This window comes from Megalopta genalis, chromosome 12 (genome assembly GCF_051020955.1).
Source record: "Megalopta genalis isolate 19385.01 chromosome 12, iyMegGena1_principal, whole genome shotgun sequence".
Lineage (NCBI taxonomy): Eukaryota > Metazoa > Arthropoda > Insecta > Hymenoptera > Halictidae > Megalopta > Megalopta genalis.
The window spans coordinates 6,392,586-6,416,127 of record NC_135024.1 but is presented as its reverse complement, the minus strand read 5'-3'; the positions used below and the strand labels follow the sequence as shown (position 1 = coordinate 6,416,127).

Genomic DNA, 23,542 nt, shown 5'->3' with positions numbered 1-23,542 from the left:
TTTGGCTGACCGCGCGCGGCAACGCGCGAGCACGCCGAGTGATTAGCATCGGCTCTGATTCGCTTTACGGCCTGGCCATCCCTCAACTGGTCTACCGGATAGGTGCAGAGGCGAGTATTCCTCAATGTCGCGGTAGCCGATGAAGACCTCACCAGGGGTAGCACGGCCAGCCTTGACCGCGCTTGATGTATATCTCTCTCATCCTGGACGCCGCCGAGGGAACCCTCGTAACGGCCAATGTGCGAAAACACAGCTAATATAATCAAGAACTTGGCAAGCAGAATCCTGTTTGGTCGGGAAATGTTTTTTTTTTATTAACGCACTCCGTTCCAAATGAAATTTCGATTACTTCCTCCGAAACCCACGTGGTCAGAATCCACGTGGTCCTAATTGGCTCCATTCTTTCATTCCAAAAGATCCGTCTGCATCGTACAATTTATTTACGTTTCCGTAATTATACTAATTCATTTAGAACAGTTTAAAATTATCATAGCTCTTACGTACGCATAGTTATGGTGAGCACAGTGATGGACAATTTGGGAAACAGAAACGAGATTATTCCTGTTTCGCGTCATAAGATCGTAAGATGTTGATGTAAACATAAATACTGTTACCTTCCTTATGGCGAGCGTCGAATAAGGATTTAGTGTCGAAGGGAACTTCGTACGTTGTCAACGTTAATCTGTAAAGCCAGTATCCCCAATTTTTCTACGATTTTCTTTAGTTGCAGCGGGTATCTGTAAAGCATTTCGTCGTCAGTGAACAACTGTTTACCCTATGTACCTGTTATAATGAACAAATGTTTACCCTGTGTACGTGATATAATACACATTGCGTGCTAGTTAACCGAAGATCATTCGTTTCGTAACTCCCGTGGCAACAGGAATAGTAAGTAGTATTGTTATGTCTTGTTCCAATTGCTTTCTTCTCGCGAGATTATTATTTCATGGCTGCCCGTACGGAATCGACCGGTGAAAGATCGCAACTAATCGAGCCGAGATTGACACTCGACGCGTCTGTTAACCGAACGACTCCGGAACGACTCCGCGGCATATTAATTAATCACTCGATTAATCGCGCGGGCTGCCGTTTATCGTCGGTGGCCGGCGAAGACGCGCGTGAAATTGATTTAAAATCGACGCGGTTGTAAACAGTTACTCAAACGGCGTGAATCGAGAGACGGAGGCGCGAAACGAGCCGCGTTATGCACGATCCCGATAGAAGGAAGACCCGTGTGTACGGTTAGCCCGAGAGACACGGATGGAAAACCGTCCGCCGTTGAAAAATCCCGGTGCTAATCGCGCTCGATCTAATCGTCGCCGGCTTTCGGCGTTCCGAAGCTGTTAGATCGGGTATACTTGCGCGACACGCGGCCATTGACGCGCGTGAGCGAATACTCATTATTCGCCGGCAAAAGTGCCAGTAAAGTGTACGAAGTAATTCCGGAGTGTAGATACCGGCGGTCGTGTCAGACGTTTTATTTTAAGGCGAGAACCATCTCGGACGCGCGGACGGTATTTTGCAAACCGATGAAATACACAGCGGCCGGGCGGGGATTACCGCCAAGGATAAGCCGTGAAGCGTGTTAAGAAAAAACCGTCGGAGAAGCGTAATTACGAATAAAAGTTTCAATTAGCTCTCACAGGCTGAACCGTGGGCACTCGCGGCTCCGTGATTCATAGGCCATATAACTGTGTGCACAGGCTCCTAGCGTCGTCGTATAAGATCGCCGAAGGATGATGATGATGGTGCGTACTCCTTTCACTTTGTTTTCCCAGATGCCTGGCTAAATATTAACCTACGTGACAGAGACGCTTTTCCCGGCTGTCGCGCCTCATGACCATTACCAAACGTTGCCGCCTGAAAACTCAGGCGGCGACGGCTTTCCCATTGCACCTACAGGGTGGTCGCGATTTCCTCTCGGTCGTACGCTTAGAAATTCCCGATAACATCTGGAGAACACGATGGCACACCTTCCACACCTATTTATTAAACGGAGACTGCTAATGTATGCTCGTGAAAATGAGTTCTCGCCGAATACGAGGCAATCGTGGTTGGAACGAAATCCGCGCGAGTCTTGACAACGAAGTTCTATAAGAAACATCATCTTGTGCCTACTTCATACAAGTTCAGAAAGGAGTTCAGATCAATATACTCCAAAATGGAGAACCGAGACGTCGACAAAGAATAAAATAGCGAGATAAGAAGCTCGTTAGAAATTCGATGATCAGAATTTGCTGAGATTCCGCGAATATCGTTCGGATCGATAGAGCAGAATCTACGACGACGAATTCGCAGCCACCGTGTACATGGTTCTCCCCGTAAACTCCTGAACCCCGAGTATAACATTGTAACGCGTATCCGTGCGCGCGGCAAATTAAACGGGAAGATACTGCTGTTAAACCTCCCAACGTTGACAACACGCTCCGCCGTATCTCCGCGATTTTTCTCGGTTGAATCGTTACGACGTGTACATTTTTATCGCGATTAGAGGGAGTGCCACCTGTTCCCGGCGCGGTCTAGCGCGCGAATGGATGCCACGTCGCAGCACGAAGGTGTAAAAACGATCGTGAGCGTGGACTTCGCGTCCAGCCGATTCTCCTTGTTCTAAGTTACGAGGTGTGCGAGGGCCGACCGGCCCAGGTTACAGCTGCCGAAGCTGTTATTAACGTTATTCAATCATCGCTCGAATTTCAGAAGAGGGTTCTACGACCTCGTTCGTACGACCTCGTTGGTACGACCTCGTTCCCTCGACCACCCGAGTCGAACAGTTCCGCATCGTTCGCGTTGCATGCTGCGGTTGCGCAAGAAAAATCGATTTGCTCTATGCCGTTCAATAATGTCGGGCTTGTCGAATGTATTCGAATCGTTCGACAATTATGGGAAAGAAAGTACAAATTAATACTGCGCGGTCGCTCTTCGGCCACCTAGCTAGCAGTTTTTTTTTCGACCGCTTTCGCCCGGTGTCGTTCGGGAACGCGGAGTGTCAGCGAAGATCGCGAGATTTATCGCTTCTGGAAGTGCCGTACCATTTCTTTCTAACAGCTCGTTTTTTCTTCGCACGGTGCAATCCTCTGGCGTGGAAGTCATCCCTTAATTGGTCTCAGGTGGTTTACGATACATTTAAATATCCTTCTTTAGGCTGCGGCTAATTCCAGAATAGAAACTGAACTTCTTGCACTTGAACGGCGGACACATAGGCGCCACTGCGAGTTGCCATACCATATATCGACGCGCACGGAAAAGATGCTGCGATAATCTGCTACCACCTCTCAATTCCAACCCTTCTTAAGTCAAAGCTACTTTCTGTGGTGTGGCTCAATGATTATTATCGATGATTCCGAGGGTGAATTTGCCAGAAGAAATTGATTCTCCCATCGATGATAAAATAAGAAAAGAAATGGCTACGACCTTTTGAAGAAATCAAAAATGTCGGATTGTCGTAATGCTGATTGTACCTTAGGGTGATACTCCTTCTTCGATCTCTTATTTTTCTTTCTATATTACACCCCCCCCCCTTCTCTTAAATTGTGACAATTGGTGAGAAAATGTGGTGTGTAAAATTTCGAAACAATCGAAAAATAGAAACCTGTGCCGCATTTATGTTGAAAATTTTAATGATTTTAGATGAATAATGGTCTTGAATGTATATCGACGAGCTTAAAAAATATATGCAAATTCTTTCAATTTAATTACCGTTAAATTCAGTGTATAATGCAAAACCTGACAAAAAGGAACATATCGAATCCAGATACATCGATTTTGACGAAACACTTGTGGAAAGTAATTTTCCGAAAAACGCGTATTTCTTTATCGGCTATCCGCGTTGAAAACATGAAAACAGTCCTTGAACGCTCTCTTTTATGCTCACTTTTAAGGGCTCTATCTAAACCCCAAGCTACACGGTGTCCAAGCAACTGCTCAATTACGAACGTCGGGTTTGCTGAAATTCGCAGACAGAAAGTCGACTCGGAAATAACTCGAGCTTTCCCGTGATTCGTCCTGACTGGTTACGTCTGTTCGTATGATTGGCCAAGATTTCGTTTCGGATAACGTGCGTTCACCCCGCGAGCGACGTCGAACCTCCAAGGGACGGTCGAGTGACGTTAACGAGCGACGCGACCCGTAATGGGATTACTTTGCGTAAATCACGAAACTGGCCGGTCGTCCCAGGGCCCGTACACTTATTACAGGCGCGTTCGTCGACTCGGCTGGCCGGTGTTGAGATACGTTCGACGTTTAACCCCGGGGTCCCCGCCACGCTGGAAACCCCGGCCGCGTATCGATCCTCTCGGTTACCGTGATCCTCCGCTGCGTACCAAGACGGACGCTTCGATATTACCTGGAACTCCGAGAATCCTATCGACTGTTGGTGGCTGGATGCATACACCGTGCAAACCGAGGAACGAGCCGGCCAGCCTCCTCCGGCCTCCTCTAATCGGGACTTTACGAGCACCCTGTATTCCGGCATGCGTGGCTCGCGCGCGACCCCAGCCGACCTACGCCGACCTCTCCCACATTACCTCGTCCACGCACCTCCGCGCTAGGATAAGGAGAAACCACGGAAAATAACAATTATCCCGACAGTTTTTATCGAATCGGTAACGGAAACTTGTTCGTTCTTTAACGGCTTCGACTGGTCGAACGGCCCCAAAAACATCCGGGAAATCGTAGCGATTTATTTTATACTTGGATCGGCGCGTCGGCCGTGTTAACGACAAACCCGAAAGTCAATTTTTATATTGCTATGATTTTACTGCGGATCTTTGTACGAAATAAAGGTTGTTCACATCAATTTCATGGAACAGGTATCGTATAGAAATCTCTTTTTTTGAGTTATTTTAATGAGCTGAGAATATGACATTGATGATCCTATATTTTTTTAGTTCATTTTTTGGTTATATTGTATTTGTTTATTTTTGTCGCAAGTGCATAAAATCTACAATCTAGCTGTAATAAATTGACTTTTATTGTAACATCATTAAGTAAATCGTTTTGATTTTACGTGATTTGTGAATTGATACATTATAGGTCTCCATCATTCATTAAAACGATTAATTAGAATTCGAAGATGACCAAAATATTCAAAAATAGTTTCCTAAAATTATAATTGAACCAATTAACCCCTTGTCGGACTCGTAACGAAGATTTTTAGTAATAACCTGTTGAGTATGAATATTATTCTATCCCTTTTAGGTCGAAATAAAATTCTGTTCTCTCGTCGTCAATATTTAAGCATTCAAGTAAATCTAACGCGCAATAAACATTCCTCTTACTTCTAAGAAATGATTAGAATCGAAAAAGTTCTAATCATTATAACCGTGGAGAAAACAGTACGGCAAGAGGTAAATAAATATTAATGACTAGCCGTGCTTATTCCGAATAATTTCTTTCCATTCCATGGAAACATTCAAAAGCGAGCATGAAAACTTTTAACGTTACTTTATACGAAGACCGTCCAAATGTTGATAAAATAAAAATGACAAAATTAACATATATGATATTGAGCTCTCTCTCTCTCTCTCTCTCTCTCTCTCTCTCTCTCTCTTTAACAAATAGAATAAGCTGTTCAGAAGAATTATCGCGAACAATTCGCGAACATTTTCGTAAACACCGATATCCAAGTGAAACCTCCGCGACGCTACTCGGTGCAATGACCTAGCGTTAAACAAATCAACGAGATCGACAGATGGTGGCTTTCCGCGAATGTGAACCCCGGCCGGATTACCCCCGGGACATCGCGAGCCCGCCAAATTAGCTCTCGCTCGTGTTTGTTTCCCGTCGATCGCCCGTGGACATTTCGCTTAACGAACATCCTGCTCGACGTCGGTGTCGGTGCTCCTTTGACCGGTTCGCAGCGAGCGGAGAAATTTTCGCGAGCGTGATTACACGCGGGCTTTAACGTCCGTTTACGCAGCGAACGTAACGAGTTCGTGGCGAGCGCGGGATCGGCACAGGATCAGTGCAGGATCCGAGCAGAGAAAAATCTGTTCCTGCGCAAAGCGATTCTAGAGGCTGGCCAGCGTGCAGGCTCACCTGCGAATGGGCCTTTATGCTACGTCCCGCGGATACTTCCACGGGAATCCTTTTCCCTGAACCATCTTTAATTAAACTCCTGACACAATATTGCTCGGAGGAATGCCCGCGAAGGACCCGGGGTGAAAGTAACGCGAGGAAACGGTTATCTGGCGAAACGATCCGCGACCTCGTCCTCTTACCATTTTTTTCTTGTGCCGGCTTCTTTCAACCCACGCTTCCTGTTTGCCGACCGCCCGGTATACGCCGAGAAATTCAAAAAACTAGAGTGCTACGTTGACTGTACTGATTAGCGAGACCGCCTCACTAAATAATGAAAGTAGCCGCCGCCGTCGGTTCCTAAAAGCGGCCGCTTATCTGTATGGGAGCGGTGAAAATGCGGTTTTCAATTTTCGTGATGGGCTACCGTTTTTTTGCCGGTTCTTTTGTGCAATGAATCGGTCAACCCAAATTGCCTGGGTCGTCTTAATGCCGGTAAAAAAGGTCGTATATACTCAAGCGAAATATGTGTACTAATGCAGTTTAGGTAAGACGGTTTTATTTTAGGTAAGAAGTTGAGGAAAGAAATTCTGAAAATATTGTAAAACCTGATCATTAGAAAATTTCAAAAGGGAGAGAAGAAATAAAACTGATATTTAATAGAAACATTAGGGAAACAACATTTTTTCGAGTGTAGCCAACAACGATGCATCGTCATTTAGAGCGTTAATTAAGTTTGAGGTTTTTAAAGCCAATTTTAGTCCTACAATGACGCTGATACAGAACGTATTCAAAAAATTCGATTCTGTGTTATTTGATGACGTTAGACGACACTTGAGATTAATTCACAAATTTCTCTTTCAAATGGTCCGGACAATTAGGTGACCGGACAATTTTATGACACGGAAACAGATTTCGTTATCGGCGAAAAATTTTCGCAGGAATTTTAGAACACCTGAAACACTTAGGTCCGCGACCGAACGTTAATCTGCGAGCCGCAGTTTCCAGCAGCATGATAAAGGGAGGCTTTCGCGTCGGTAAAAAAGAAAAAACGTTTAACGTAAACGCGTCAATATTTTATCGCTGCATAATCTGCTCGCCAGTTGCCGGGCCTTCAAAAGCGCATAAACGACATCGACCTCGAGCTGACCCGGGTAATTGAAAGAGGTGGCCGCGAAGCGACTGAGTGACCACAAGCGGCTCCCTCGCACGTAGGTGCAGATGCACCTGCAGTTCCCCGAGCACATGTAATAATGAGCATGCGGTCGTGCTTGGATTTTTCCCTTGAATCCTAGGAGCTCTATGCAGAGAGCTCTAGGAATCACTTGGACACAATGAAGTGAGAAATGACACTGTGCGTCTTCCCAACAGCGACGATCAATCATCAAAGTTGGAATCCCTACCTTAATTGATATACGAGCGCGAATGCAAATCTCAAACTGCAATCCTTATTTATTTCTTCCAATCTCTACCGTAAGCAGTTTAAATTGAAGCTATCCACGATTTAGACAGTGACTTCCTTAACCCCTTGCTTTATCGTTCACGTCATTGATGACACATTTTTTACACAAGTGGAAAAATTGTTGAGGAGGTATTCGAATTTCGCGAAATAAATAATATTTGTGTTTGTCACGATTCAAAATGTTTGTCCTGACTGTCGTTGGCAAACTACGGATTTTTGTGCAAATTCGAATTTTCTATAAACATTTTCTAAATGTGTAAAGGAGGGAATAGTGCCTCATATAGACTAAAAAGTTCCTTACGGTCAACAATAATACAGGGTGGCTAACTGAAACACTAAAGAGTTCGAAAAAGTCACAACAAATTCATTTTTGATCTTTTTTATTTCTAACATTTGTAATGAGGGAAATCGTGGTCATTTTAGGGTTGTTATTTTTCACACGTACTAAAAATTAAAAAAAACATGCGTATGCGAAAGTTATTTCCGTTTTATATCATTCAGTTATTCAGTGGCCACCCAGCACAAATCATTTTCATCGGTATGCACGTTTTTTTGCATTTTACTTTCCTTTATGAATAATAATCATTAAGAACGGACGAGAGAAGTGTGTAAAATAAACTCTGAATTCTAATTTCTCGAGTTGGACGAAGCAAACTTCTTTAACCCTTGGTTGTATAAATTGCTTCGTTATCAATACTGATTCGGTTAAAAAAAGAAGTATCATATAAAATGTTTCGATTGTGAATCATTGAAATCCAGTTTGGAATGTTTGCTAGCCCGGCTTCGTATCAAAGTAGGGGGTGAAGGAAAGCGTTGGTAACAGATACGAGAGACGTATTCTCGGAATACGTACATGGAAAATGGTAATGACGTAAAGGCGAGCTAAGGCAACGTGACGGTGATCGGCCGCAGACCCGTTAACGATGACGCGAGTTCTAAAATCATCGCGATCTGCCATCCCGATTGGGCTCGATCGCGTGTCAGATGTCCACGAGATAATCAACGCGCGGCGTCCCGGTGCGTGTCCATCGGGACGATCCTTTCTCTGACGTAGTGACGGAAATAAACGTACAGCGTCCCCGAAACTCGTTTTATTGCCGTATACGAGCAAAGATCGAAGGATTTTTATGAAGGTCGGTCCATTATGACCGTCGATTCGGCGGCCGGTAAACACCGGCGCGACGATAAAATCGGCGAGATCGAGGTTTTACGAGAAACACGGGCACTAAGCTACCACTGCAAAAAAAAGAAAGATCTAATTCCCGTTTAACTCTTCTTCGACCGAACGATAAACTTGGCGCGCGCGGTCGTTGCGTGAGATAAGAGGGCACGGCCATCGATGGCAACATAATGGAGAGTCCGTGCATGATTTTGCAACGTGCCTTTTGTAACGATCCACGGTTCCCCAGTTTTATTTGCTGTATAAACAATTCTCGGAGAACAGCCTCGAAGCCGTCGCTATTGTGCACCGTAGACCCCGCGAATCCTTACAATCGTAGTTAATTCGGGGCGAAAATGTTTCGACATTTGACAGGCAGACGCGCGGAGAAAAAACGTCCGCGCGCGCGTTTACGCAACGCAGACGTATAAAGTGCGCGCGGTAAAAGTTGCCATCGTCGCTTCTAAAAGTGAACGTTTGGCCAAAAATGTATGGGACAATCGGGGCCATGACACGCGTCGTTTACAATCGCGGCCCAGACGATGCTCGTTCGCTCTTTCGTCGACCGAGCGAAACACCGACGGAAGAAACCAGGATGCGCTTTCATTCTTTACGCCTGTTTTTCGGCCGGGTGATTAAGTAATACGTAATTAATAAAGGCACCATTTCGGTCTGATTTTTTATCGAGGACGAGAACACGTTCGAAGCAATTACAGCCCCACCTCCCCGCGCCTCCCTCCAGCAGCCTGTTCGTACTCCTGTAGGCTTCACGTGTGTGTACGACGGGTCGGCCATAAAATTTTGAACGTGCAATTAGGGCCAGGTCGTTAATTTATTTTTCTCTACGTATGACCTACACTTTCAGCACCGTCCACCCATTGTCCTGCACCGCGTCCGAACCTGCGGAAGACGTTGCTTGTAGTTTAATGATTAAAAGGTGCTGATGATTTCTTCGTTTGCCCTCTGCCCGAGTGGTGTTTTTTTCAAAATGATTTTGCGTTTTGGTGAACAGCTGTTCTCGCGTGTTTTCTGATATCATTGACACAGTGGTCGATACAGTTTTTAACAATTTATGTACTGTAGCGATTTGAAGGGCCACTGTTGCACTGAAATGTGGTATCATTTCTTTGTAAAAAATATTACTTACGCCACACGTCAAATAATATATCAATAAACATAAGTCACGCAAAAGTTATTTTCAAGAATATACTACAAGATTACTGTAAACTATATGTACAAATATATGTTGCAACGCTATTTATATATTACGATTTTGTGTAGTACAGTCGAATATATCAGTAGAATAAGTCGACATGGCCTGTACAATAGAAATTGAACTTATGCCACCATAAGATATTTTCATAGTTGCTTTATTTAGTTCTATAACCTCCGCTACAATATTATCAATTTGAACTAATTTTAACAGAGGCAACGCTATTATTTATATATTACAGTTTTGTCCAATATAGTCGAATATATCAGTAGAATAAGTCGACATGGTCTGTCGAATAAAAATTGGACTTATGCCACTATAAGATATTTTCGTAGTTGCTTTATTTAGTTCTATAACCTCCGCTATAATATCATCAGTTTGAACTAATTTTAACAGAGGTAACGCTATCTATATATTACAGTCTTGTTCAATACAGTCGAATATATCAGTAGAATAAGTCCACACGGTCTGCAGTATAGAAATTGGACTTATGCCACCATAAGATATTTTCATAGTTGCTTTATTTAGTTCTATAACCTCCGCTATGATATCATCAATTTGAACTAATTTTAACAGAGGCAACGCTATCTATATATTACAATCTTGTTCAATACAGTCGAACATATCAGTAGAATAAGTCCGCACGGTCTGCAGTATAGAAATTGGACTTATGCCACCATAAGATATTTTCATAGTTGCTTTATTTAGTTCTATAACCTCCGCTATGATATCATCAGTTTGAACTAATTTTAACAGAGGTAACGCTATCTATATATTACAGTCTTGTTCAATACAGTCGAATATATCAGTAGAATAAGTCCACACGGTCTGCAGTATAGAAATTGGACTTATGCCACCATAAGATATTTTCATAGTTGCTTTATTTAGTTCTATAACCTCCGCTATGATATCATCAATTTGAACTAATTTTAACAGAGGCAACGCTATCTATATATTACAATCTTGTTCAATACAGTCGAACATATTAGTAGAATAAGTCCGCACGGTCTATCGAATAAAAATTGGACTTATGCCACCATAAGATATTTTCATAGCCGCTTTATTTATGCTGTAAAATTAACTCTTATTTTGTGTTAACATTAAAGAAGGTAAACACAAGATAATGTGTTAAATAAAACAAGAATTCCCTATACTTCACATTTCTACAGAAAATCCATGTTTCGTAATTTTGGGCTTCTGCCATCCGTCGATCGAGGAGCTCAATTGTTACAGTCTCGAGACCTACGTGTTCGACGCTTCCAAAACAAGGTATTACTCTCAGATTAATCATACGAAGTAACCTTCACAGCGACCGAAATACCCGCCAATGTTAGACCGCGTTATCGAGCGAGACGATTCAGTGGAAGAAAGAAGTTTTCGGCGTGTCGTAATTGTCCAAACGAAAGTAAAAAAAAGCGAACGATGAGGACGATGATCAGAGAGGTCAACATAACAACGAATGTGTACCGTTAGGAACAACATAGAGGAGCCTCGATCTTCGAGAACCTTGGCATCGCAGTCAGGGCAGTCGAAATTTCGGTTGCGTGAAAGTGTGCGCGTGTAAAAAGTAAAAGTAAAGGAAATTCCACGGGCTCGTCCGGGATTTGAACCCGGGACCTCTCGCACCCGAAGCGAGAATCATACCCCTAGACCAACGAGCCGACTTGTTGAAGTCTTCCTTAAGTTTGCAGAAATCGACCGATCGCATTAATCCGCGATAGCTTATCGTCGCTCGTTAATTGCAATATTTTTTAAAAGCATTATCTATTCAGCCGATAAGCGTATCGCTCGCGAAATAAATCCGCGGATCGATACAAACGAGCGCGGTCGAAACCGTACGAAAATAATCGCACGATCGATTAACCGATCGAACCCAGGACGCGAAAGTTCGACAGCAGTAAAAAAGCGCGAAAGCGCTGCGGCGGGAGGCTCGTTTAGGCTATAATTGATCGGCTCTCGACGGCGTATCGACGTCACGGTTTTTGTCCCGCCATTGAGAATTCCCCGGGAGCCTGGGAAGAAACCCGATCGGCCCGACAGAAAGAAAAAGCGTTAATTAGCTCGTTTGAATGGGGGCCGGGGATCGCGATCAGTTCGGAGTTGGTGCACGTGGCGCCACCTGTGGGACAAACGTTGCATTCGTGATTAGCGCGGCTCTCCCGCATGAATCTCTCTGCTCCGCCAGCAGGATGGATCCTCCTCCGGGTCGGGATCGTCCGGGGGGGCCCCCCCTCGGTACAAAGTTGCAGGAGAGGTCGGCAAGATCGCAATTACTTTTCATCGCAACGGCGTGATTACGGCCGGCCTGACACGGCCGAGGTCTCAGCTTCTCGCGTGCATCGCCGTTTATACGATCCCTCGACGATCCAAACGAATTAGGATAGGGGCTAATTACCCCCCTCGAGGCTAACAGTCCTCTTTCCTACTGGAAGATGTATCTGGCCGGTGAAATGAAAGCGTGATCCGCGATTTTTCACGCGGAATCGGTGCCGTGCTAACGTTGATAGACATTGTTATTCGTGATAAAACGCTACACGACACGCTCGCAACCAGTGCAACCATATTATTCTACTTTTCCCCATTGCGAGGACGAAACCATGAATATCTTTTGACCGACCCATTGTATCTACGCGTTGTATCTATGCGTAAATCTGTTTCCTTCACTCTTCCTGCAGTTTTCTTATGCGACACTTGATTCGTTAATGCCGACCACTTGGTTAAATTGGTCGGTATATGACGTGTCGCAAACATGGGATACAATGCTCGTGATAATCTTATAAAGCTTGCGATATAGCTTATAACGGTGCATCTTTACACTATCTTCAGTCAGATCCAGAGATCAAAGTCCCTAAACGTTTAAGTTCATTCATAAAAGGCCCAGGGCCTGGTTAAGCGATTCGACGACCACTATTGTCATTGTACGATGTCCTCTTCATTACCAGACACACTAATGCTCAGTTATTGTCGTCAAAGCATTGTTCATTACCTCTTTCAACAACGCAGCATATGCCTTCGATCCACAATCGTAAAGAATCTTCACTAATGAGTTGTGCGATGAGTTTTTCTTGAAATCGCAACGAAACATTCCCGGGAACGATTAAGATCATATGTCGTTTTGTTCCCGACACAATAGCCGGCCACGGCTCTGTTACCAGCTCCTACCTGTATGGTTTTTATTAAACTCTCATATGTCATTAAAGGCGGTTTTAAAAGAGTATATTACAATCCGTTCCGAAGCTTGCAGCGAGCATTAATCTCGGCAGAACGATGTGTTTAAATTATGTTTCAACGATAACGCGCCCCGGCCATGAACTACACATATGCGTGTTCGAAATGTGCATAACTCTACGTGTAAAAACAATGTTGCCAATTGATATGTCCCGGGTGCTCGTAAATACGGGATATGTTAATCAACAACGCGACGGTGTCCAGTTTCCTTCGGCCGCGAGGTGTCACGCTGGGATCCTTGCAACATTCCGTACAAAATTTACTGAAACACTTTTTTATCGAAATTTTTTGTTCGCGATTACCTTGCAACGCGCAAGAAGAGATCGGTGTGCAGACAAATTTAACCTGGAACACCGTTACCGTGTTCGTGTCTAAATTCTACGATATCATTTTCTATGTTATGAAATTATTTCGGAAATTTTCGCAAACGTTAGAAAAATAAGCTGCGCAGAAGTTAACGTGTAATCGTTAGGTGAAATAAAATTAGGTACGACATTAATGACCAGCACGAATGCAAAGAGCCACGATTATCGTTTTATTATGCGTGTTTTGTTCAATGCGGTTTTACCGCGTGCCGAACCGAACGCGCGCGCGGTCACTAATTGGCCCCGGCCGAAAATGTCTTCTGGCTACGGCACGCCCGTCGATAACTCCGATTTTCGAAACACGTACATTTCCATTCATCATGGAACTCTAGCTACATTTCGTGTAGCTAAAATAGAATAAATGAAAGGCTACGAGGAATGCCTGGAACATGCTTTCATATATCACCAACACAAACCCCAAAGCTGTTATCGATCATTAAGATCTCTATGATCTACGAGCAGCCGTGGTTGGATCTTCAAGGACACGCAGCGAGAACTGTGTTACTCGGCACAAGTATGGGGTATATTTCTTTAAACTAATTTTAGCACTGATCTGTGCTGTGAGTAATACTAAACAATCCGTACTTAGCGAAAAGCCTGATCGCCGATGGCGCGCGAGCACGCGAGATTGATCGATTATTGGGTTTAATTCCTTTTGTACTTACGGAATGCAATTGCCCGGAACAAATTTGGTGACCAGGCCTCCGCTATCTTGATCTATCTACGAGGAAAATGGTTTCAATAACGGAATGCAAGGTAAATGTACCTATTATGCAACACCGCTCGATTGTGTACCCGACTTGGAACAGTAGCACAAACAATGCACTAAAAAAAACAGATACAAAGATACAGTATTAAACAGATGCAAAGATACTTGTACAAACACTGTTACGTAACAGCCGGTTGTAAAAAAAAAAATACGCGTGTACTTCAATTTTCTCATTGACCCGATTTGTGAAACAGTTGGCATCCGCAACACCTTTAGGTTGCAATAAAATCCATCATGGTACCCTACCCGAAAAAACCTTGTACGTTGTGTAAAAACCTTTACCTTGTACAAGTATTTAAGCAAAATGAAAAGGGTTTGTGGATCATACCATCGGGTTACTATGAGTCAGTTATGGTTAAATTAGTAACTAAATTATCTACGTTGAAAGATTTTATAATTTGCAAAATCGGATAAAATTTCTCTCTGGTTTCTATTTATAACAATCGTTGTCTCATTATGCAATGCAACAATAAAGAGTCCGTCTCCGCAAACAGCGGACACGGTGTAATTTCTTGTATCCAAGTGTATCGTTCATGAAAATCTCCTTTAAGTCAAACACTTCTCAGGAATTGCGCACCCCATAGCTTCTGTTATCCTCTCCAGACCACTATTTTACCAGTGCTTGAAAGAACAGAAACAGAGATTAGCCGTGGTCCATACAAAGAGGCCCGGCCGATGCACCTCGGGTCTTTCCATGTTCCGACTAATCCCGTCGAAAAGAATCGTAAGCGATTCTTGAATCGGGTACGATCATAAAAAAGTATTGGATACTTGCTACCGCACAAAGATCCTACCGTCGATTCGGGGCAGCGTTAGCTTGTGGCTGCCAGGAGGGGGGTAAAGAAAAGGTCCTCGAAACCGCAGGATCCTTATCGACACCGTCAGCGTGCAAACCCGTGTCTCGTAGGTCCACGAGATCGTCGAGGGTAGGAGGTCCGGGCAGAGGAGGAGGCCGAGAGGCGAAGAGAGGGTACCGTGTTCAGGCCCCTCCCTTGTACCCCTTCCTCGGGGCCCGCGAGGATCCCTCTGGCCGTCCGGCAGGACCCCCCACCAAAGGTACGACAGGACCCACAGCCCACCTGTGCCGCGGATGGACCCTGCACGCTTCTCCGCTGATCCGACGCACAGTGTGCCCATAAGGCCCATTCGAAGTATACTTACGAGAGCGCGCGAGCCTAGCTGGCGAGCGAACGAGCGAACGAACGAACGAACGAACGCGCGACCGACCGATCGAGCGAACGAACGAAGTGGGACCGCAGAAAATAATCGGAGAGGTGGGGGCTGATTCAAGAATCGACGTGGACACCCTCGCCTTCCAAAGTCATTCACCTAACGGTCATCGTGGCGTCAAGAATCTTCTCCATGTTTCGCTTCTTCTGTCACATCTGCTTCCGTTATCCGGTCGGAGTCGAGAAATATCGTTGGACTTTTCCCGGTTAGTGTTCTTTAAACAGCTGACAAAAGCGTTCGGACCGCCCGGTTGCTTCTCTTCCAAGGATACCAAAGAGACAACGGGTGCGGGTTCGGTTTCGTTCGCAAAGCGATCCAGAATCGGTGCACCGCCAGAAACCGCACCGCCGATTTTCCCGCGCAGCGCCATGCCGAGCCTCGTGCCACGCGCCGAACAGTGAAAACGCTCGCCGGAGATTTGTGATTGGGACCAAGTGATCGTGATTACCGTTCGTCAGTGATCGCTCGATCTCGCGCGGACTTCCCAAAAATTGGCAGCCGACGCTACGGTGGCTGGGGCCGATCGATCAGTGTGTCACGAATCTGGATGCGACAGTTACGAAACACAATATGGTGACGAAGTGTTGGATAGTGTGCCGCTTTTGATGTATACCGACCACCATTGATACCGCCGTTGAGGACTGCCCGGGAAACGTGAACGTTCTTACTGTCAAGGTACGCCCGAGATTTAAGACGGTCTCAGAATTTTTCGCGATTCAATTTGTCAATTAACGTCGCATCGCGTCGCGAATTAAGTAACGCGGTGTCGTTCGTCGTTAAGTGATAGTGCGTTAACCGCGACTGATAATGCATTTATCATCGGCACCAGCCTCTCCGTCGTGCAACGTTCGTTACGTCGACTAAACAGAGCTGATTCGCTGTGCACACCTACGAGCGAGCAGAAGCGGCGAAGGACGCGTGCGTTTCGTAATTTGAGCGCGTCTAGCCGACCGATTTCTTTGTCGTTGGTCGTGTCGCGAAGCGAAACGCGTCGCAGTGCGTCCAAAGATTCTGACGATATCGTTCAGAAATCCGCGATAACGCTGCGACTTTCGCTTACCTCTACGGCCGTCGTCGTGACTAGGCTTAATTATTTAATATAATTGGCACCGATCGGCGCAGACCCGTATCTGTCGCGATCGCGACGATAACGGACAGAATATTGTCGGCGACGCGACGAGATGATGCAGCGGCGTGAATCCGTTGCGAAATGGATTCCGCGGCGCGCAGATTTGCATTCGATGCCGAGGCGAATAAACGATCCGTTGGAAAACGCAGCGTGACGCGATTTTTCCAACCTGAACATGCGTGAATATGTGGATCGGCTGTGCGGGAAACGCAGCCGTCGCGTTCCCATTTCGAGCGTGTTCGACGCGTTGCGCGATCGTTAGATACGAATCTGAATCGGGTTATCGAGGAGCGATGGAATAATAGCATCGGAAACAAACGGTCCACGTTGTATCGCGCGAAGGCCGATCGCCGGAGTGCGCGTTGCGGAACGGCGCTCCGTTTCGAAAGAGCGGAAGCTGCTCTCTGCTAACTGGATCGCGGTTACTTTGCGAAGATGAGCCCCACGAAGGGTGCCGGGTGCTCGGACTGGTGCGGGCCTCGTTTTAAAAAATTTATTTGCCTTCGCAACGACGGGCATCCCCGATGTTTTGTTCCCACGTTTTGGTCGAGGTGTCAAAGCAATATAACATCTGGAATATTGCCCAGACGACCACCACCACCACTTTTTCCTACGAACTATCCCCGTAATTGCAGCTGGCAACAGGCACTAAAAAAGTTGACCGTGCACGGCATACCCTGCCGATCCGATCGAACCGGGAACGTCCAGAGCTTTACTGCTCTCGAAGTATACAGAGAGCTATTTTCACCGATAGAAAGGTGCGTAACGGTGTTGTGCTAAGCTCGGTGAAGAAGACCTTTCTTACTTTACAATCTGGTCTCGGGGGCGTCCCCGTTAAAAATCGGAGAGCTTGATTGGCGAAAAAACTGAATGGCACTTTTTAACAACCCCCGGCAGAAGAGTCCCGTGAACGGCGGTTAGCGTTCAGTCGTAAACGAAAAGCGGAAGCAGTGACGATTCCGCGGGCGTAAATAAGTCGCTAGGCGAAAAAGAAGAAAAAAAAGGAAAAAAAAACGTCGCGAGGGAATAATTCTAGTGGCGTCTTGTTTTCCCGGTGCCGCGACGAAAGTAACGAGGCGTCGGTCATTTAAAATAGTTCCGCCGTGAGAGACGAAACGCGCGACTTTCACGCGCATGCAAACGAAGAAAGAATCCGCTAATTCGACGCGCGGGTGCCTCTCCGAAGTTAACGTTCACGGGTGTCTCGTGGGGAACACAGTTCAGCGCGGCACGGGATCATCGCCGATCGGTGCCATTCTTTTCTGAAAGCGGAAGATCAAGAGCGGTAAGTGTCTTTATCGAGAAGGTCAGCTCTAGAAAGGAGGACAATCGCCGCGTCGAGCGGGAACGTAGGAACTCGGATTGATCCCTTTGAACGGTGGAACGTGCTCGCCGGTTGCACCTTCGCGTCCCGCCGAGTGTCTTTCCGTGGAATCGACGATGATCGAAGAGTGTCGGCGGGGGATTGCCGATCGGCGCGATCGAAAGTAACGAGCCGTTAGCAGGGAGTCGTTACGATTCACACGGTTCCGACCGGCTAGCGCAACAATCGCAACGATCGCAACAATCGCGCGAGCCCGTTGATAATCCGGCGGTCGATCCTCACGGCGGTCTTGGCGACGATGATTGTTAGCTAGACCGTTTCCCCGGCTTGTTGTTAGCGCGGAAATCCTAGGCAAATGTATCGGGTCCCCGGTGATTATTGTTCAGCTTTCGTGGCGGTGAGGCGCGATCGGAATCGAGACGTTTGCCCGGAGGATCCGCGACTTTCTCCACGGGGTATTCACTTTTCTTCCTCGATGATCGATCGGCGGAATAGTCGCAGGAATCGCGGGATTTATTAGAAATAATTATCGTCCCAATATTTTACGATCATTAGCGACCCCGCGGAGGCAGCGACTCCGTTAAGTAACTCCTAAACACGGTCCGTCGGCGCGAACGAGCGCGGCGCGGGGTTAATTAATCAACCGTTTTATTGTGCCCGCGGAGAGGCCGTAATTAAAAGTCATTTATTAGCGGGGAACATTGAATCATCTATCATTCTTTTGCGCGTCGTCGATTCTATTAAGCCGGTAAACTCGCCGGTATCAACGGTCGCGGGGCCGTTGCGACACGCAACCGTAACAATATGGCTTAAAGCACGTTGCAACCGTGCATCGACGTGAAACGCTCGAGTATGCAGGCACCCCCTGAATGGCTCACCGGATGCACACCTGCAATCAGTGCAGGTTGCGATACCTCGGGCGCGCACCATCGCGTCGTCATCTTCGTCCTCGTCGCCGTCGAGCGTCGAGCGTCGAGCGTCGAGCGTCGAGCGTCGAGCGTTACCAGTGACTATTGATTCGCCAGCATCTATCGGTAATTAATAGCGCAGAACAATCCCTCTGGGCCGAGCCCAAACCAGACGCAACAGGGAGAGACGCGCTCCGATCCTCTCTCCCCCACTTCAAATATCAACCGGGCCCGCAGGCAGTATTTAACGAGAATACGTCGTCATTTAAATTCAATTAACCGGCGCGCTCTCTCTTTCCTCCGAAGCTGGTCGCCTCGCTCGCTCGCTCGCGCACAATAAGCTTGCTCGCTCGGCTTGCTCGCTCGGCTTGCTCGCTCGATTTCGCGCCGCGTCGGAGCAATCGTCGAGGTCCACCAAGCAAACCGCGACGATTGCCACATCGCCACGGATACGCCAGTTTTTCCGCTGGATTCGAAAAGAACGTTGAAGCAATAACGCTCTGGCATAATCCCGCTCGACTTTCCTCATCTTCGCCCGGAACGACCAACGAAAATTTCGACGCGTTACCCGGTCTGTTTACGATTCGCCTAATGCCACGCGGACATGAAAGTCTGCGACAGGAAGTCGAGGAGCGTTGCTCGCTCGGCGGCGACTTCTACGTGCACGGAGAAGTCACCGACAGGTTTAGACAATCAATTCTAACCTGGACGTACTCCGGAGCAAAGTTCTTTCTGCTCGAAGAATTCGAGTCTTCTTCTTCTTCGAGGATCGTCGGACTTTGACGGATGCAGCGTTTTCAACACCTTGGACAATTTTCTAAGCAACGATGATATCTCTGTAGCAGATGCAATTTCAGTAAGATGTTTTTATCTTTACTAAAGTATTACGTTGATCGCAAATCTTATGATTCGAAGACAACAACCTGTACATTACTCGATTGAACTTGGAATATTACGAAATATTCGTCGCAACTCTGTTACGAGTATTTTCATAAGAATATAAAAAGGAGTTGATAATTTACTTTACTCGCAAAACATCAGAGTTTTACTGTTTGCAAAGGAAATATAGAGGTACGGTAGGATTCGTAGATCCGAATCAACGTCGAATTAAACTTCTCCTCTTGGGAATCTTCCCGTTAGTGTGATGCATTGTTTTCTAATATCTTCAGATGTGACCCAATGATAAACACTCCATCGAGTAACCATGTATAAACTGTTCATTGTACCACTGTGCGTTATTGAATAAGCGAATATAGAGTAAGAAATTTCGTCGGCTACGGCATGGTGCCGCCATAAGCGGCCGCGAACCCGAAGAGCGGCGGGGGAAAGGGGAGGCCGCTTAGGGAAAAAAGAATCGAACGTGGAATTAAAAGTATGCGTAGGCACGCCGAGGCACGGAGCGTCCGCGAATGAGAAGAGTCAACGACTGTGGGGTGTAGGTCAGGAAAGAGAGACTCCGTTGATCAAACAATCGATGTCTCTTCCATTAGCTGAGATTTACTTTCCCATTTAGCGACAGTCCGTCATGTATGAAAGTCGCCGCAGGTGACACGGCGTACCCTCGGGCTATGTATGTGGGTCAGTACTATTGTCCCATATTCCCGGGCTTCATTAGAATTCTCGATGCAGAGGCGGTCGTAAAAACTGTATCGTCGAGTAGTTTCACGAGCGATCGGACCTCCGCGTCGCCGGCGCGGCGCGACGCTGCGCTGCGCGGCCGCCCTATCTTCCCTTCCCCGATGCTCGAGATCTTTGTAGCACGTAACAAGGAGGGCGGAATGGAATCGGCAAGGTGTGAAAACGAGAACGCGATCCGTTTTCCGGACGAGCGGCCAAAGAAGGCGAAAGGAATCGGTCGGAAAGAGAGGGACGAAGCAAGTGCACCGAGGGTTTTCCGCTCGTTGAACGTAACACGCACCGCTTTGCCACGATCCAGCGATTCGCGCGTACCGCCGGCATTGCACAACGGGCTTCTTCTCTTTCCCAATCACGCGATCGGTGTTCTGGCCGCACGATAACGCCTGCATTGTGATTCTGTCGAACCGTAGAAATATGCCTGGACGTTACGCGACGTCGCGCGCGCGCGCGCATGCGCATTTTTCTTTTCCCTCGGTTTCGTCACTCACCGGAACGGAAGCTCATAATCGTCCCGGCGAATGACGAATCCTTGGAGAACGCCGCCGACACGAATCCCAGATAACGAGCCTAATATCGCCGCAGAACGAATTCAAACAAAGCCATTATCTTCTGTTGCAGATGAACCAACAGTGCAAGGTGTGCGGCGAGCCCGCGGCCGGCTTCCACTTCGGCGCGTTCACCTGCGAGGGTTGCAAGGTGAGTTCCCCTCGTGCTTGATCCTACCAACGGAAAGGTACATTCGATCAAACGAACGCGCGGATTTCGGTGAACGAAGCGCCACTTTCTGCGAAGTGGCGCGGTCGTTCGGGAGGAACGCGTCGAGATCCATTGGAAAATGTTCTCGAACGAATATCTCCCCTTCTTTGTGTCACTTTTTCCGCGTGTTCGCTGGTTGCCAGAGGCGGCCTTTTCCGCAGTTTCGTAAAGCTGAGAAACACTGAACGCTTTCACGAAATGCTTCGTGGCCGAGGTTAAACGTTTGACTAGGCATGCGTGTCAACCGAACTTCCGAAAGCAATCGCGTTTAGTTGGAACGATGGACAATTATTGCGAGAAGCTAGCCAGGCATCGGTGTCCACGAATTTGAAAGTATAGCGACATACAGTTCTAATAGATGTACGATCCTGATCCTGCGACGTGACGTAATTGCTCGAAATCGTTCCAACGCGCCACTGTTAGTCTTTTGTTGCAAGTTGCTACTTGCAGGTTAACGCTGGAACTGCCGGCGATCAAAGTGTGTTTAATTTTATTGTACGAAGAAATCACACTGACAGACTTAACGGTGAATCCGAGGAGTAATAATGACTATAATTGATATTTTACAAGGAACTTATCGGAAAATAAGTGGTCTGCTTAAGAATTCATCCAGTGAACAGCAAAGTATTTATTGAGATTTCGAGAAAGTTTTATTAGCTGAAGGTATAGTACCTCTAGTTACGAGTACCCTAGTTACCTATACCTGAAGTTAATAATTGAGTGTTTACTGTGGGGAACTGTCTTACCTATACCTTATATACCTGAAGGTGTAGATATAAGTAATAATTGAGTGTTCACTCTCTCCCTCTTCTCTCTCTCTCTCTCTCTCTCTCTCTCTCTCTCTCTCTCTCTCTCTCTCTCTCTCTCTCTGGAACTGTCAAAGAGTTTATACCTTCTATACCTGAGAAGGTAGCTTATGAGCTTTTTTCTAGTTTCTCAGAGTGAACACTCAATTATTTAACCTCAATTAACACACAACAGCCAGAACCTGAAGGTATAGTTTTACCTATACCTTCTATACCTGATACTTGATCCCAACAATGTCTCGTAATCCGGAAGTGGCGGGTTCCTCGGGTCATTTGAAGCAACTTTCTCCTTTACAGAAATTTTCTCCGAGGCACCGTTAACGAGTTATTAACGAAAAACAGTGACCAATGAGAGGCGAGCTCGGCTGGCGCAAGACGACCGAACCAATGAGCGGAACCGGGCATCGTGCGCTGGTTGGCTGGACCGCCTCGCCTCGGAGTGAGCCGTACTCGATTCTTATTGGTTACTGTTTTTCGTTAATAACTCGTTAACGGTGCCTCGGAGAAAATTTTTGTAAAGAAAGAAGTTGCTTCAAATGATCCGAGGAACCTGCCATTTCCGGATTGAGAAACATTCTTGGGACACCCTGTAGACTATAAATAAGACTATAGTCTAGTTCTATAGACTATAGGTAAGACTATAGTATAGTTCTATAGACTATAGGTAAGACTATAGTCTAGTTCTATAGACTATAGGTAAGACTATAGACTAGTTCTATAGACTATAGTCTAGTTCTATAGACTAGTTCTATAGACTATAGTCTAGTTCTATAGACTAGTTCTATAGACTATAGTCTAGTTCTATAGACTATAGGTAAGACTATAATCTAGTTCTATAGACTATAGGTAAGACTATAATCTAGTTCTCTAGACTATAGGTAAGACTATAGTCTAGTTCTATGGACTATAGGTAAGGCTATAGTCTAGTTCTATGGACTATAGGTAAGACTACAGTCTAGTTCTATAGACTATAGATAAGACTATAGTCTAGTTCTATAGACTATAAGTAAGTCTAGTAGACTATAAGTAAGACTATAGGTAAGACCCTTTGACAGTTCCCCAGAGTGAACACTCAATTATTTACCACTCAATTAACACACAACAGCCAAAACCGCGACACGAGCGAGTGTAACGTAGTTCTGTAGCTCGATAACGCGCGTGATCGCGTCACGCAGATAATAGAAATTGTATCACGGATGAACTTGAGACATCGAAAGGGACAGATGCCGAGCAATTAATACCGGCGTATGTACATATTCGGAGCTGTATTCGCGGTCGAATTGGTAGCAGCATTGTTGGTATTCCGTATCTCGTGCGGGCCGCGATGCGAGCATAAAGGGGAACGGAGTCGTCGGTCGGCGGGGGGCGGCGAGACGAGCGAGGGGGAGCTGACATGCTACGATGGGCCTGAAAACGAAAATAACGAAACGAAACAATGTCGAGGTGACGTAATGGTGAACTAGGGCGGAAACAATTGTGGCAGGCAAGTGCGAAGCGCCGGAAGCACCGCCTCGAAGCCAGGCTCCCCGAACGGCCGAAT

At 46.3% G+C, this 23,542-nt stretch overlaps 1 protein-coding gene and 1 non-coding gene across 5 annotated transcripts in view; one reads left to right on the top strand and one right to left on the bottom strand.

Annotated features, from left to right (window-relative positions):
• The first annotated feature begins 637 nt into the window (after positions 1–637).
• LOC117217470 (knirps-related protein) overlaps positions 638–23,542 on the top strand; it is a 28,458-nt gene continuing 5,553 nt past the window's right edge. The window contains exons 1-2 of one of the 4 annotated variants that reach the window (XM_033465095.2): positions 638–888; positions 21,059–21,136. In XM_033465095.2, the coding sequence (XP_033320986.2) occupies positions 21,059–21,136 (78 nt within the window). In that variant the 5' untranslated portion in view covers positions 638–888. Of the gene's footprint in view, positions 889–15,304; positions 16,117–16,688; positions 17,856–18,869; positions 19,659–21,058; positions 21,137–23,542 lie in introns of those variants that run through there. The other 3 variants (XM_033465096.2, XM_033465098.2, XM_033465097.2) reach the window with 3 other exon arrangements.
• On the bottom strand, positions 11,439–11,510 carry TRNAP-CGG (transfer RNA proline (anticodon CGG)). The gene has a single exon. It is a non-coding gene; the product is annotated as a tRNA-Pro (tRNA).